Source organism: Pelmatolapia mariae, linkage group LG3_W (assembly GCF_036321145.2).
Source record: "Pelmatolapia mariae isolate MD_Pm_ZW linkage group LG3_W, Pm_UMD_F_2, whole genome shotgun sequence".
NCBI classification, from domain to species: domain Eukaryota; kingdom Metazoa; phylum Chordata; class Actinopteri; order Cichliformes; family Cichlidae; genus Pelmatolapia; species Pelmatolapia mariae.
In genome coordinates this window covers 2,053,672-2,071,342 of record NC_086229.1, presented here as the reverse complement: position 1 = coordinate 2,071,342, position 17,671 = coordinate 2,053,672, and the positions used below count along the sequence as shown (strand labels likewise).

At 40.5% G+C, this 17,671-nt stretch overlaps 1 protein-coding gene across 1 annotated transcript in view; it reads left to right on the top strand.

Annotated features, from left to right (window-relative positions):
- The window catches only part of LOC134615658 (NACHT, LRR and PYD domains-containing protein 12-like), a gene marked incomplete at its 5' end in the record, with an annotated part of 133,462 nt that overhangs the window by 60,199 nt on the left and 55,592 nt on the right, over nucleotides 1–17,671 (top strand). Inside the window, one exon of the mRNA XM_063460244.2 lies at nucleotides 9,093–9,107. Coding sequence (XP_063316314.2) covers nucleotides 9,093–9,107 — 15 coding nt within the window. The remainder of the gene's footprint in view (nucleotides 1–9,092; nucleotides 9,108–17,671) is intronic.

Genomic DNA, 17,671 nt, shown 5'->3' with positions numbered 1-17,671 from the left:
CCTGATCTTATCTGATCACATAATCCTGTGTTTCCTTTGAACAAGCACATCTCAGGATTTATTGGTTCAAATGACTCCTGCTACGTTACTTTGGAGCAGCTGGGCTCGTTGTACTGAATTCAGAGGTTCATACTGACTGACTAGTCTGTTACCTGCTGCACATCAGGTTAATCACCAGGTGTCGCTTTTGCTTCTCTGTTTACCTTGTGTCAGCAGCTCTCTGGTTTCTCTCCTGAGGTCAGAGGACTGTGGTTGTGAGGCCGTGGCTTGCACATTTATCACACTGTGATGCCAAATGTTCCTGAAGATGGTCAAGAATGTTTTAAGTAGCTGCAGACACTCAGAGGGAGGTGGAGACACCTGGTGACTGCACGGAGAACATCGGGGTGTCTTTAAAGTGACTGACAGTTAGAAATTTCAAAATAAAATTTTCCACAACAATACAAAACACACACACATGAGAAAAAGATGACTTTCAACATAGACTCAGATTCTCAGCTGTTCCTTATTTGGATGAAGATGAGTTCAGCTGGTCCAGCAACAGTCCACAATAAAGTCTGCAGTAAAGACACAATAAAAAACTTCTTATTTGTGACACAGGAAACAGGTGACACATTGCAGCTGACTATTTTACACAGCTGTTCTCCATTTACTCATTTATCTCTAAACCAGGGGTGGTGAACTCCAGGCCTCGAGTCCCGGTGTCCTGCAGGTTTTAGATGTGTCCTTGATCCACCACAGCTGATTCAAATGGCTAAATGACCTCCTCAACGGCTGTGTCCGAATTCAGGGGAAGGATGCTCATAAGGACACTACCTACCTACGTCACAAGATAGTGTCCTTAGACGGACGGGTAGTCAGGAAGTGAGCGGCTTGGACAGCCCCCTTTTTCTCTCCATAGAAACTTTATTGAACAAACAATGAGTATCCAACATAACAGATGGGCTGTGGACAGCCTCCTAGCCCTCAACTCCGCCCTTACTTGAACGTTTTTCCCGATCGCTAGCGCCACAGCGCGAAAACTTTAAAATGGACCCAGAAATGTCGCTCCATTGTTTGGACAATTTTATTTCTCGAGGAGCTAGAAAAACCTTATCGTCATCGCCCGCACGTTTTGTACCTTAGGCTCATCAGAGACAATCATATCCAGGTAAAATAATTTCCTTTAATCTACACGCATTTAGGAATTATGTAGCTAATTACACGGATAATTGAAATATTGCCGGCGTTGTGCCAAAACTGATTTCCAATGTTTCCATGTGTAATATGTGTAATATCTTTATGTATATTGGTAAATAGACTTCGGTGAACATGGTTTACTAAGGGGTTTTATATATACAATAATTACCTGTTGTTCAAGTATCTTTATAACTCTGGTTATACAATTGATATTTTTGTTGCGCTGTCTGCTGTCCTCTTGGCCAGATTACTCTTAAAAAATAAATTTCTAATGTCAACAAGATTGTTTGTGAACTGGATAAATAAAGGATATATAAAAGTCACTGCAAAAAACTGATTGCAGCTTCTACCTTGTTACAGGAATGTTGCTGGTGGCTCAGAGTGACTTGATATCACTAATGAGGGATACATTTGACATGTTTCACGTATAATACTAATAATAATAATAATATAGCATCCACCATCTCCTGCTTGCATATTTCTGAAACCATCTTAGTGGTGTGGCAGCCACGAGTGAGCCAGTACTTTGCAAACCCTGTGGATGGACGATGCAGTGGACAGTGGGAGGAAGCATCCTAAAGCTCTCTTTGCAGACCACCCTGTGTGATTCTCCACTCGCCGACCAGAAAAGACAAACCGCAGGTCTCAGTTGCAGCAGCTCATCCACGTCTGATCTTGCTCCGGCAGATTCAGCAACACTGCCAGAGACTTCCTGCAATCTATTACAGTTGTTAAAGAAACGGTCCAGGAACAGGTCACTCAGGTTAATCCTGTGTGAACAACTGAAAATGTTGTTTTTTCATCTTTACATACTGTTTATTTGAAATAGCCTTGTTTAATTGTTATTGTTATTTACTTTATTGCTATCAAATAAATATCCAAGTAATATTGTTCAAAGTTAGCATTATGTTCATACGTGTTACAAATGCCTGTAAATCACATTGAGTTCAGTGACAGTTACTGTTTGTTTGAATCAATTTATTAATAACATAAAACCTTTAAACTAATGCAGCACATATAACAATGTAACAAATATATTCAAATAAATAAATTTCTCAATGCATAACTCATTTTGGAACTAATCTTTCTAGAAGTGAAAACAGTCTGTCCGTCCTCTCCCTGCTCTCCTCTCCTCAGCCTCTCTTTGCTGCCTCATGTCCTCTCTGATGAGGTCTAGCAGCTCATCATCTCTTTTCCTCTTTCTCCCTGTCGTAGGTGGCTGAGCCGCTTCGTCATCACTGTCGTTTTGGTCACCCACTGCTGTGCTTGGCCCTGGACTGTCCTCAGGGAGAGAGGAAATTAGGACAGGAGGCTTAATGGAAGGCATCTGTCCTATCACCTCATCCATGAGGGCAAACCAGGGCCAAGTAGCAGCAGTAGGATTCCCATTGACCCCCTCTCCTGAGCCTGGATACTTGTTTTACGGGTCCGAAATTGAGGACGAGAGTAAAACAATGATGGTCCAGAAGAGGTCGGTCAAACAATTGATTTTAATGAATACACGCAGCGTGGGGAGATGTAGACTGTAAAACATCAGTTGTGAATCCCTGTCCAAAAATACACTTCAGATTGCTTTTATAATATCAGGGTATTATAACGCCCCCTCTTGCGTTTACAAGCACATAATTTGCATCTTAAGAACATTCTTTGCCTCTTCTACAGACAATAATCAATTTTAAGAGATAAATGCAGAGACATGAGTTCCCCTTTCTGGCATCCTCTTCCAAACATGATCTCAGGCCTTTGAGGTCCCCATGGACTTGTCCTCCTTCTGTCACCTGTTGCTAGGCAAACTCAAATGCAACAAGAAGCTGAATACATTCAGGCCTTTGCTCAGCTACTATTTTACTGTAACAATATACTCAGCATATAAGCTTTTAAGATTATAGATTTAAAGTGGTTATAACTCGGTTTCCCTGGATCTTTTCCCGTGTTGTAGTAAATATTTACACGTTACCATAGCGACCAGAGAGCATTAAGCGGCAGAAAGGAGGATGTTACTGTCAATATTGGCGCATTTTCAGGAGGACGCTGCTAATAAAGTTACACAATTACACAGTACATTCACGTTTATTATTATATTTACAAAATACCACAGTTTTTTTCTTGGTCAGATTATTTTATGTGGTTGTATTTATCCACGATACCTTAAAGGCTCCGTGTCTGACAAAAACCGGTCTGTGGCGCAAAAAGGTTGGGGACCGCTGCTGTACAGCATGAGGGTTAATAGGACCGTACTCATATGAATATGATGCGTAAATTGATTTATTCTTGTACATCCACGTGGTAACGGCCCAATTCTTCACCCCAGTGAAGAGGTGATCGTTTTCTCCTCGTTTCAATAGATTAAGCCGTTTGGTCTTTGTTCCCCACAACATATCACCAATTTGGAAAACTCAAAATTAGCTGTATGTAAGCGGCAATACAATCGCGGGACCCGCCATACAAGCTGGTTTACGGTTATTTTAAAGGAAAGAAACATGTCTATGCAGATGCCCAAATCTTAACAAAACGACCGCTATAACAATTTAACTTTTGTACAACCAGATTTTCATATACTTACATTTGAAAGCGTTTTCCTCTCCTGCTTCGACCACCATCGTTATCAGAAACAAATCTCCTCTATGACCCGCAATGAATCCTGGGATATAGTAGGACATGAAGGATACATCGGACCATCCTTAGAATTTAGGGCAAAGTAGGACGCATTTGTCGCCACATTTTGAGCACTCTTTGAATTCGGACAGCCTTCGTCGCGTCACTGTGACGTCATTGACTCCAAATATGACATTGGCGCATCCTTCCCCTGAATTCGGACAGGACTAACCCTCAAATTCGCGGAAAAGTAGGACGCTCTTTGAATTCGGACAGTCCTCGTCGCGTCGCTGTGACATCATTGCATCCAAATATGGCATTTTAAGCATCCTTCCCCTGAATTCGGACACAGCCAACATGTCTTGAAGTTCTCCAGAGGCCTGGTAATGAACTAATCATGTGATTCAGGTGTGTTGACCTAGGATAAGACCTAAAACATGCAGGACACCGGCCCCTGAGGCCTGGAGTTCCCACCCCTGCTCTAAGCGATGCTCTCTGTTAGCTCAGTGTCTGCAGCTGTTATTCTTGATTCTCAGGATCTTTGTACACCCGATGAATCAAACAGCTCATCCAGAGTGTGGGTGGCTGTGAAGATCCGCTCAACCAAAACCTATAAAAACATTTCCTGGAGCAGAGCTGAATGAATGTCCGCTTCTATTGGACTTCTTTGATGATGTGCTGAGAATAAATACTTTAGAGCTGGTCCAGTCAACAACAATTTATTAAGCACATATATGTGGGAGATCCACACAATACCACCCGAAGCGCAGTCCGGTAGATCTCAAAGAGGAAGTACTTTGATATACAATTTTATATGTCAAGGTTCACGCCCCCTCATGCACAAGAAGAGTATATTTATCATCCATCAGTGACAGTTAACTTCAACCCCCTCTAAAGCAGTGATGTTTGCACATTACTAACAGTCTCAACGCTCTTTCACCCCGAGCTGTTTCCTGTTGTTCTCTTTTAGAAGCATAACAATAGGTGATGTTCTCTGCAACTCTGCACAAAGCTTCCTGTTCTGCACTGTTTTCAGTCTTGCTAAGCAATCTAATGACCTATGGCACAGTTTATAACTCAAAGGTAGCCTTTAATATACTGGCCTGTTATTAAATGCATAAACCAAAATACACAGCAAATAAGCACTAGAAAATATATTTTCCTTATAGACTCTATTGGAGTCTAATAGAGTTCTACTGGGCTCAAGAGAAAGAACCTAGAAGAAATATGGTGTTAGTAAATTTTATTTGTTGACTTTTCTGTTGGTTCCCAGACTGATGTTTGTTTAGAATAGCTGTTCATTTGTAGATCTTACACTTACCTGGGGATAGACGTACTAAGGTACAGTAAAGTACAACAATGAATGTTTTTATTTCCACATGTAATAAAATAAAAAAACTTCTGAAGTGTTGTAAACTGAGTTAAACCCTCTGGTCATCCATCGCAGTCTCACAGATTTTAGTGCAGGTCTCCTGAACCTGTACTCTGCTGCACTACATGGTAGCTTATTCAAACCACAGACTGGGACTGATTACACAATGCGTCATATCAATATGTGATAGGCTCACACATCTTATAATATGGCTCTAACAACCTGCTTTGGGTCTGTTTGAGCAACTAGATGATAGACTCAAGAGAAATCCTCAGACACTGCCTCAGGGATGGAGGACAGAAACAGACTTTAATCAAGGTTAATTTGTGTAATTTTGTGCTTGAAAGGAAACATGAAGAAGCTTTACAAAGAATGAAGGAAGAAGGGTCAAAGAGGAGGAGGACAGAGTGACACAGGTTAATAAAAACACACATTTTAAAATAACGGCACTGAATCAATCTACTGAGCAGATAAACCCTGTATTAATGTTCCAACTGCCTTAGTTAGTCCATGAAGGACGGTCCTCGTAGACAGAGTACACATTACAAACATATAATATATCACTAACATATAATCAAATCATAAATGGCAGGATATCAGCACTGAGCTTAGATGAACAGGTATTAAAGTCAGCTGGTCTTTCTCAGTTTGGACTTTGTGATGTTTTAAGTTAAACAGAGACTGTTCGTTCTAACAGAGTGAACATAACATCATATTACAATAATAAAGTGATGTAACACAGACACAGGGCAGCACTAGTGAACTGACTGATGATGAAGTCAAATATAGACTGTAAAACATGTCTGATCACGAACTTCAGTGTGAGTGGATCATGTTTCTGATGGCTGGTTCAAAAGTGCAGCTTGAGTCTGGGTACCTTTGTCTATAGTCTCTATTTTCTTCAGTACTTCAGTGCAGATTGTGTTGCACAATTCTCTGTCATATTTATCTTTTTTCATTTTTTCCAACCAAACATCAAGGTTGTTTTTTTCCTCCGCAGTGATATATTTGCTGTAATATTCCACCAACAGCTCGTCTCCAATGTGACAATATTTCATAGTATCATCCTCAAACTTTAGTTCTTCTTGTTCTCCTGTTTTAAAACAATACCACAGAAAACAGAATAGAGAATTGTGATCAGATCAAGTTTTACTCACTGAGGAGAGAAAATGTTGCTTCCTTGCTGACACACAGTAACTGTAACAGGACTGTTGGTGCAAAGGCTTTGATCAGATCAGCTGCTTTCTAAGCATGGTGTCCCTCAGAAACAAGCGCCCTTCGTGTGTTCATGTGAGAAACTTTCCCAAAGCTGTTATTGACACTACAACTGACTAATATTACACTTTACATATGTATATGGTAGCTAAGTAGTGACAGAACTCAGTGAAAACGGACTGTAAATGTCATGTCAGTCCAAGGGGATCACTTCTGTCATGCTGATGGATGTGTGTAAAAAGAAAACCATATATGGCCCATTTTACCTTTTTTTTCCTAGGGCTTGATTTTCCTTTGCTAAAACAGGAAAAGAGAAACAGAGTTTAACAAAAGTTATTTTGTGTAATTTTGTGCTCTTATTTAGAAAAAACTCTGATTGAAAGGAAACAAGAAGAAGCTTTACAAAGAATGAAGGAAGAAGGGTCAAAGAGGAGGAGGACAGAGTGACACAGGTAAATAAAAGCACACATTTTATAATAACGGCACTGAATCAATCTACTGAGCAGATAAACCCTGTATTAATGTTCCAACTGCCTTAGTTAGTCCATGAAGGATGGTCCTCGTAGACAGAGTACACATTACAAACATATAATATATCACTAACATATAATCAAATCATAAATGGCAGGATATCAGCACTGAGCTTAGATGAACAGGTATTAAAGTCAGCTGGTCTTTCTCAGTTTGGACTTTGTGATGTTTTAAGTTAAACAGAGACTGTTCGTTTTAACAGAGTGAACATAACATCATATTAAAGTGATGTAGCACAGACACAGGGCAGCACTAGTGAACTGACTGATGATGAAGTCAAATATAGACTGTAACATGCGTCTGCTCACGGATTATGATTCTTATTCTGAACGGATGGAGTTGTTCCTCCTCCCCCTTGTTTGGATTCCTGTTTTTTTATGGCAGAATTGTGAGGATTGTTACACATTTCTGTCCCAGAAACTCCAGGCGGGGTTGTGTTCTCATTTTGTCCACCTGTTTAAAAAACAATCCGACAAAAAACAGAATAGAGAATTGTAATCAGATCAAGTTTTACTCACCAAGGAGAGAAAATGTTGCTTCCTTCCTGACACACAGTAACTGTAACAGGACTGGTGGTGCAAAGGCTTTGCTCAGATCAGCTGCTTTTAAAGGCTCTCTGTGTTTTTAGGTACAACATAGAGCTCATCTGCTGACATAGTGTGGTTATGGATGTGAAGGTGGTCCTCTCTTTATGTGGTGGTGGTGCATGTGTGGAGGTGTACCTGACTATTTATCTGCGTTTCTGAGCATGGTGTCCCTCAGAAACAAGCGCACTTTGTGTGTTCATGTGAGAAACTATCCCACAGTTGTTATTGACACCACAATTGACTAATGTTACACTTTACAGATTATTTTACAATCATTCAGTGAAAACTTGAAGAGTCATACACACAAACATGTTAGTCTCTATAGATAACTTTCCCCACGGTAACTATCATGATCTGTGTGTTATACAAAGCATGATGTCACTGGTGGGTTAGTTGGTGCTAATAGACTTACATCAGTATATGTTAGCTTACTAATGACAGAACTCAGTGAAAACGGACTGTAAATGTAAAGTCAGTCCAAGGGGATCACTTCTGTCATGCTGATGGATGTGTGTAAACGTCTGATCACGAACTTCAGTGTGAGTCGATCATGTTTCTGATGGCTGGTTCAAAAGTGCAGCTTGAGTCTGGGTACCTTTGTCTATAGTCTCTATTTTCTTCAGTACTTCAGTGCAGATTGTGTTGCACAATTCTCTGTCATATTTATCTTTTTTCATTTTTTCCAACCAAACATCAAGGTTGTTTTTTTCCTCCTCAGTGATATATTCGCTGTAATATTCCACCAACAGCTCATCTCCAATGTGATGATATTTCATAGTATCATCATCAAACTTTAGTTCTTCTTGTTCCCCTGTTTTAAAACAATACCACAGAAAACAGAATAGAGAATTGTGATCAGATCAAGTTTTACTCACTGAGGAGAGAAAATGTTGCTTCCTTGCTGACACACAGTAACTGTAACAGGACTGTTGGTGCAAAGGCTTTGATCAGATCAGCTGCTTTCTAAGCATGGTGTCCCTCAGAAACAAGCGCCCTTCGTGTGTTCATGTGAGAAACTTTCCCAAAGCTGTTATTGACACCACAACTAACTGATGTTACACTTTACAGATAAAATACAATAATTCAGTGAAAACTAGTTTAAAGAGTCATACACACACACGTTAATCTCTATAGATAATTCTCCCCATGGTAACTATCATGATCTCTGTGTTATACAAAGCATGATGTCACTGGTCGGTTGGTTGGTGCTAATAGACTTGCATCAGTATATGTTAGCTAAGTGCTAACATATACTTATGCCCCACTCTGCAGGTGGGGGAGAGTCATAGGAGAGGTGGAGAATAAACTTAACCTGGGTGTCTACTGTCTTGTGTCTGGGAGATGATTGAATGTTAGGGTGGGTACAGTTTCCTCTGTGGTGGGGTCGGTTGGGCTGCCCCAGGTCGTGTGGGGCTGGGCTGTCCTGCTGCCGTAGGCCCTGATCTGGATAAGCCTGGGCTCCCTTGCCTTGGTGGGTGCCGAAGGACGGGGGTGCCTACTGGGGTCAGTGGGGGAGCTGGCCCCAGGGAGGGGCATCTTGCTCCTCCCTTCTTTTCCTCCCCATCCCCGGCTTCCTCCCTCTTCCCGCTCCAACACACCCACCCACAAAGTAGGGCCTTGGGGTGCGGGTGTGTCTCCAGGGTCACGGGGATGCATCCCCCCCCCCCGTCCCATTCGCTCAGGTATGTACCAGCTCACTCCCAGTGACTACTTAGCGGGACTGATCAGGCCTCTTTGGGGGGAAAGGGGGCCCTGCCGGCAGCCAGCTGTGCCAGAGTGAGCCGAGCTGCAGGCCCAGAGGCAAGAGGCCCGAGGGCCCCCTTTCCCCCCAAAGAGGCCTGATCGAGCAACAGGCACCAGGTCCCGCCAAGTAGTCACTGGGAGTGAGCTGGTACATACCTGAGCGAATGGGACGGGGGGGGGGCACCCACCAAGGCAAGGGAGCCCAGGCCCATCCAGATCAGGGCCTATGGCAGCAGGACAGCCCAGCCAAGCTGCAAATTCACTGCGCTTGTGAAAAGAACGTCTGAGGAGAACTGAGGAGACTGTTGGAGTTTGACATTTGCCGTGTTTGGAAAAAATGGCAAAAAGAGACAGTGGAACGCAGGACAAAGCTGAAGAAGAGCTGCCGGCTGTTGGACTGTTAAAGTGGGAGAGGACAACAGGGTGAGAGCAGGTGAGAACACAGAGGAATGCTGTTGTTTAATGTGGGAAATTTTGGGTTAGCAAACCTGGGGAAAAGAAAACTGACTGCTTGGAATCTGAACCACTGCAAAAAGAAACATATACAAAATCACACACACAAGCAGAACATGCATTAACCCTACTAACACAAACACAATAGAGCTCATGAAGATTAGACATCTTAAACAGTCAAGTCTGTCCCGTATTCAGCAAGTGAAAATAAAATAAACATTAAAAGGTGAATCAAATAGACCATTACTGCAAGGCTGGGATGGTCAATTTGGTAAAGTAAATCTGTTGGGCATCTTTCTTCGCCTTTAGACAATAATTCTGATGGCAAAAGAACCAAACGGGACAGGTAAAAAAAAAAAAAAAAAAAAAAAAAAAAGGGAAAGGCGCTAGTAACAAAGGAAATATTCAATGGCTTTTATATATGACAACTAATCAGTTATATATATATATATATATATATATATATATATATATATATATATATACGTATATATATATATATATATATATATATATATATATATATATATATATATATATATATATAGATAATTAAAGCTCTTCCAGACTTCTTAGCAAATCAGAATATGCATACATATTTTTTTCAGTCCAAGGGCATCAAGGGTTAATGTGTTCAACGTAATCAAAGGTTGGTTAGTGTTTTTTCACATCAAAACACGGTAACAAATTTCATTAATAATATTACCGGCAAAAACGAAGGGCCTGATTAGAATTGCCAAATCCACCTAAAGGCTCCAGTTGCATTTAAATTAATTTAAATTTGGCTAGTTGTCTGATATGCAGTACTGCATAGGTCTCTGATGAAATACACTGCAGTTTAAATGAGTAAAAGAACTTTGCAGTCAGTTACCTCTGTGTGTTTAGCATCTAGCGCTGCATCTTACTGATTTGGGAGTTTTATTTGATTTTTACTATGTTGTTGGCTGGATTGAGAGATTCTATAGGCCATTTATGGACATGCGATTCCTAAAACATTCAGTCAAGCTGGTGTAATCTACAAATGTTGATAATGTACTTATTGACATTTATTTAGCAATTTTCCACTCTTATTGAGCATTCAAGCTCTATGAATGTTTTGGTGTTTTATCATAAAAGAAAGTCTGAAAATCAACAAGGAAGCAAACATTTTTTCTAGATCAAGCAGAAAGAAGCCAATGCAACAGTGTCAAAAAACTGCACTTCCTCTAGGGTTCAACTTGAGGCTGACTTCAAAAGTGAATCAGTCTCCAAAGACTGCCATCTTAAAATATCCAACTTTATAGTATTAAAAAGCACGTTGACAGCCTTGCACAAAAACACTTTTGTTCTCTTTGGATAATTTTCCTATTGATAACAACCGCACAGTTATTTATAAGTCATCCACTTGAATGCTAATAAGGCCTAAAGTCCTGCTTTGATTGATAGGTGAACAAATGCCTCCCTTTGGGGGGTTTTCCAGGCACACCCAACTGTAAGGGATCCCAGCGTAAAGCCAGAACTCACTGGGGACATTACATATCTCATCTGGCCTGGGAATGACTCAAGATGTGTGGGTGAATGAATGATGACCCAGGTAACTGTAGCTGGGAGCTGTCTGCTAGGACTCACTTTTTAACTGGATCTCTCCTTTTTGTTTGAATTATTTAACAAACATTATGACTGCCTGTGTGGGCCGGACCATCTCAGAAGTTTGTGTTTCACTTTTTGTGAATAAAATTCAAGTATTTCATTATTCTTTTACTTAATTATTCTGTCTGCATTAGAGCGTGACCCTATACAGAATTTTTGAAGACTGATACTGATACCAGTGCTGATATTTTCTGATTTAACATATCATATATCTGTCGATATTTTTCCATCTAGATTCACAAAAATTAACAGATTTTCCTAACACGTTACGTGTAATTATTTATGAATCCTTAAAAGAAAAAAGAAGAAAAAAAAATGAATCGATTTTTTAATAAAAATTTTGCCAGAAATGCCAGAATCTCAGGTGAAATCTCACAAAATTTCAACAACCACCAAAAAGCTAAAACATTAAACGAGAGCAGTTACACGGATTCTGCACAAAGACTCCGTGACTGACCTGCCGACGGATCAGAATCAGTGAGATGTCGCCTTTCTCACTCAATGACACGGACACGTTCGGGGCTGAAAACCGACAGCTCACTGATTCTGATCTGTCAGCGTGTCCGCACTTTGTGTTTACGCCCTTTTTGGGCTGATTCTAAAGCTGTTAGTTTGATCTCTCTCCAAACAATATTGACTGAACCAGCAGCAAAAGAAGATCCAAAGTACGCTTCACATAAACATCGTCATGAATTCCCTCTGACTTTTACTGTTTTGCTTCCACCACGATAAAATCACACTTCATGCACAGCTCTCTCTCTCTCTCTCTCTCTCTCTCTCTCTCTCTGTACTTCAAGAACAGTTTCCCGTCTAAAAATCTGTTTTCTGTATTATTCGCTTGCTTGTTACGCACAAGTCTACCGTTGTTTTTGTTTTTGTGTTTTTTACATACTTCTGAAAAACCTACCTGAAATACTGAACAAATTTAAACTTTTTAAAATTATGCAAAATGCAAAACACTTAGCTGTGTCTCTCATAAAACCGCTGTAACATCAGAGGTAATGCTCATATGTTGATTAATGGTTTTCTTTCGTTTTTGTTGTACTGCAGAACATTTTTATACAATCCCAGGCCAGGAAAACCACCTTAATGTTTTTCTGTGTTTTATCTTCAGCTACTTTGACACAAAGGCATCTGATGTGACGCTCACAACTTTAATAAAGTCTTGCGTGTGTCAGCTTCCTTTTTATAGATACAAAAATATGTAAATGTACTGATCTGAATTATATTTGTTATTGAAGGTTCTCAGTGATCCAGGTCATCGTAGTCAAAGGAGTTTGCAAAGAAAAGCGTCTGGACTTCTTTAAGTTGCTTGAAGACGTTTCACCTCTCATCCGAGAAGCTTCTTCAGTTCTAAGGTCAAATGGCCGAGAGTCCCAGATTTAAACCCAGTGGGAGTTTCCCCCCAAAGAGGGACAAAGGACTCCCCTGATGATCCTCTACCTAATCACATGAGCCAAGGTGTGAAAGCGGGTGTGGGTCCCAATCAGCCAGGATTTCGGGTGAGCTCATTGTGAAACCTGGCCCTACCCTATCATGTGATTTCCTGAGGTCAGATGGCCCAGGGTGTGAGTGGGCGTTGAGGCGTCTGGGGAGGGATCTCAAAACTGGATTATAGATGGCAGACAGTTGGTGTCGTAAACCCCCGCCTCTGTTCAAAGATGGTCGCTCACAGTGGACGTAAATGGCTTCTTTCACTCCTCTGTCAAACCATCTGTCCTCTCTGTCCACAATGTGAACATTGGCATCCTCGAAAGAGTGACCTTTGTCCTTTAGATGCAGATGAACTGCTGAGTCTTGTCCTGTGGAGGTGGCTCTTCTATGTTGTGCCATGCGCTTGTGAAGTGGCTGTTTGGTCTCTCCAATGTAGAGGTCTGGGCATTCCTCGCTGCACTGTACAGCATACACCACATTGTTAAGTCTGTGTTTTGGAGTTTTGTCTTTCGGGTGAACCAGTTTCTGTCTGAGTGTGTTCCTCCATGTAAAGGTTGGCTACAATAGGTGACACGGGGGAGCCTCCCCCGTGTCACCTATTGTCACCCCCGATCCTATTGTCACCCCCGATCTGAATTATAATATTTCTGACAGTACAAATTTCCCAGATTCAAATGGAATTGAATCAAATCAAATTGAATCGAATCGTGGATCAAATAGATTCAGGACATTGTGAATCGGAATTGAACCGATTCTAGAAATCAGTGACGATATCCAGCCCTACTGGGTGACCCCTCGTCTGGGGATCTCCTCAGCCCTTCCCAGGAGGGTGGCCCAGATGCCCCTCCGGTGGTACTCCTTGGGCTCTCGCACTCTGGGGCCTCTGAATGTCTGGAGCCTGGATCTCCTCCATGCCTGCTTCATGCCCTGGGGGACGGGGCTATGGCCCTCCACACCCTCTAGCAGACCATTACATGGGGAAACCTTTTGAATACAAGCGCGCTGATCCACACAGGTGTGCACACGGGTGTTCACTGTTCATAGACATAAACTACACCTTTATTGGCTGCTATTTCCCAGGACATTGTGCGCTGTCGGTCCTGCTTGCTACACAACAACATTCAATATTTAGTATTTACTGCTGTTTACACTTAGCTAGAGTAACGTGACAGTGTTGTGTTTAGCATGTTGCTTTGTTTTGGGGTTTTTTTTGCTTGTTTTCTCTTCTTTTTCTCTCAACGGGTGATTCAGGAGATTTTTTTTCTCTTCTTTCTCTTTTTAAGTGCCCTCTGTCACTGTCCCTCTTCCCTTCTGTTTTTCTTTTCCTTCATCTTTCTTTCTCCCTTTCCTATCCCTCAGTCATGTCTGAAAATAAAATAAATAATAACAACAAAGTTTTATCAAATGGACCAATACGGCAGAGCCATGATGATCCATTTGGCAAAGTAAATCCATTGGGTATCCTTGTTGGTCTTCAGATAACAATTCTGACAGCTAAAGAACCAAATGGGACAGGCAAAAAAAAAAAAAAAAAAGTATATGTTAGCTAACTAGTGACAGAACTCAGTGAAAACGGACTGTAAATGTACCAGTGCTTGATCTTTCATTTTTAAAACACGAGGAGAAAAACAGGAGGATTCAGCTGTTAGCCCGTAATGCTAAGACACTCTATAGACACTTTCTGAATGAACACAGTGGAAAAGAGTCTGAATAAGTCATGTGGCTCCAGCTGGAATGGACACTTTCTTCTCTGTGGTTGATTTTTGGTGCTCATGCCAAGCAGCACAATCAGATGACAGTATCTGTATAAAGGTAGTACATCCGACTAGTTTGTAGCATGACAGGTTGTCACATGTGCAGCACATGACAGATATAACTGTAGTTCTGTTTTTCTACTATCACATGTGAGCCTGGCCTTTCCTCATTTCTGACTAAAGATGAAGGATCAACCCATCCGCACCAGAAAACTATAAAATCAATAACAGTTTTTTAATATAAGGCTGTTGAACATGTACACAAAACACATGAACCACAAGATTTAGATTTATTTAATCTAGTCCAAAGACTTTCTGTGGCTTTTTTATGGATTTATGTTGCATTTTCTTTTTTATATCATACTGCACTTCACCTCTGTCCTCATACATCCTGAAGATGATTAAATGTCAGTGAGCCATTTTTAATGTAACAAAGTGTTTTATTTTGTTGTCTTGCTTTCTCCACTTTTTGCTTTTTATGTGAAGCATATTATTATTTGGCCAGTCCTTCATCTTGCTTTAACCTACTTCACTTGTCTCACGACTGATGTTTAAATCCAGCTGTTCTCCACACCTGTCTGTTGTCCTGCAGTAATGTCATCTGGTATGTGTATGTACTTGTTGTTATCATGATGGCATAATAAGTGTTATATCACACACACACACACACACATATACACACACACACACACACATATACACACACACACACACACATATATATATATATATATATATAGAGAGAGAGAGAGAGAGAGAGAGAGAGAGAGAGAGAGTAAAAATACCTTTAACTTTCTGTTTGATGTATTTTGAACCCTCTGGATTTGCCAACATCAGGGACCATTTTATCAGTTTTTCTCCATCAACAGAAAGAAGGTCATCTTCAAGGATTTCTCTTTGAGAAAGAATAGAAAAAAATAAAGCCATGAAGAGAAAACCACATCTGAGTTCAGCTCAAACATAAAAAATATTTCCTCGTACCTGATAGCCTGAGCACATTTAGAGTTGCCATGAGTGAGGCCTTGTTTGTGATGTATTTTATAAACATTTCTGCATGCCCCTTTGTCTCCACTTTTGCAAATCAGATGACAAAGACTCCGCTTTCCTTTATTATCAGAAATACTTTCTTCAAGTTTCTCCAGTTTTGATGCATTATTTTCAGTTTCAATCCTCAGTTTTTCAAGGATCATCTTTTCATATTCATTCTTTATAATGCAAATTTTAATGGCTTTTTGTTCACGGCTTTCCTGTTTCCATTCCTGTTTCTGATTGATCGCTTTAAAGATTTTACAATCTGTTAGACTTTCATCAGATTTTCTTATACATCTCTCAACATTCTGAATGGTATTCCTTAAACTTTTTTTAACTTCATCTTTAAGGTCATCGTCTTTGTGATCATGGTGCCACTTTGCCACCTTGTAGAAAGTGTTTTCATTTGCATTTTTAAAGACACATTTAGGAGGGATATGGTCTGCTTCCACTTCCACGTCCTTGATATCTTTCGTTTTGGTTTTTAACCTTTAGAAAAGAAACATAATAACGAGAAGGTTACATTCATATCAGCCCTAAATATCATGTCACATTTTGTCCATTCATGTCATAACCAATACAAAATCACCAGTCATAGGTGTCCCAGCTGACAGTGTACTAGAGGCAGGTGACACCCTGAACATACAGCAAAACTAACTCAAAGAGACAGACAGGCTGGAGGGAAGCCTCACAGGAACAGGGGCAATTTAACATTCAGGCTGCCAGCAGTGCTTAGCACTACAGCAGTATGACAGTCACAACAGCAAATCATCATCTGTATGTATGCCTTAGCATTTATTTGCACTTTTAACATATACTAATTGATACATTAAATGCTTTGCTTAATAATACTTACGGATCATGCTTTCCGACCAAACCAAGTTTGTATTTCCTAATCTTTGACTCTGTGGGAAGAGTTTTCACACTGTCATTCCATTGTTTTTCCAAGACTTCCATAGTTTTTCCTTTGTTGTCTTGTCCACAGTTTTCTCCACCGTTTCTTCAAATTCTTTCTGCAGGTTCAAAACTTCCACGTATCTAGCTAAATTTTATTGAAGCTGAGTGGATGAGAGAGCAGAGGAGAAGAGTTACCTCAGCATCAAAATTATTCATGCATATGCATCTCATTTTGTGTGTGCACAGTTCAACCTATGTGAGTGTGCATAGAAATGACACACTGAAAATAAATAAATCACCAAGTATAAGTCAGGTAGTTTTCAGGTGACTGTGTTTTGAACATGTAATCTCTTTACTGTCCTCTAATACTCACAAAGAGGTCTTTACTGAGGTTTTCAGTGTGAGATTTGGGTGTGATCCAGCATTTCAGTATTAAGACGAGCAGAAAAAGACATGACAGCAAGGTGCAAGGTTCAACTTTACTGAACACAGGACAAGACTGGGTGTTGTTGTGGACATGGTGACGAAGCACCATGATCAGCTGATACAGAAGAGAAAGTGATGGTAGGGATCTTATACAGTGTTATAAAGAAAAAAAATAGGAAGGGGGAGAGTTTAAAGACAGTACTTTTTGGCCAAAATGCAAAACGCTATGTGTGGCGGAAAACTAACACCGCACATCACTCTGAACACACCATCCCCACTGTCAAATATGGTGGTGGCAGCATCATGCTCTGGAGGTGCTTCTCTTCAGCAGGGACAGGGAAGCTGGTCAGAGTTGATGGGAAGATGGATGGAGCCAAATACAGGGCAACCTTGGAAGAAAACCTCTTGGAGTCAGACTTGAGACTGGGGCGGAGGTTCACCTTCCAGCAGGACAACGACCCTAAACATAAAGCCAGGGCAACAATGGAATGGTTTAAAACAAAACATATCCATGTGTTAGAATGGCCCAGTCAAAGTCCAGATTATTAAATCGGGTTCCTGTCATTCTTTTACTGAATAGAAAGAACAATATTTAGAATAAATAATTCTAAATATTTTGACTAACTGAGTCAGTTAGTCAAAATATTTAGAATTATTTATTCAATCATCTTCCGGAATAGAGAGACCTGCACAGCCCAAAGCCATTTTGCAAATCTCTAACATTAGAAACCAAAAATGTGTATCATATAGGTGTTACTTTGGTCCTTTACATGTCACACATAGTTTCAATAAAAATAACTTCTTCTGGCCTAAGTTGATGTGTGTGT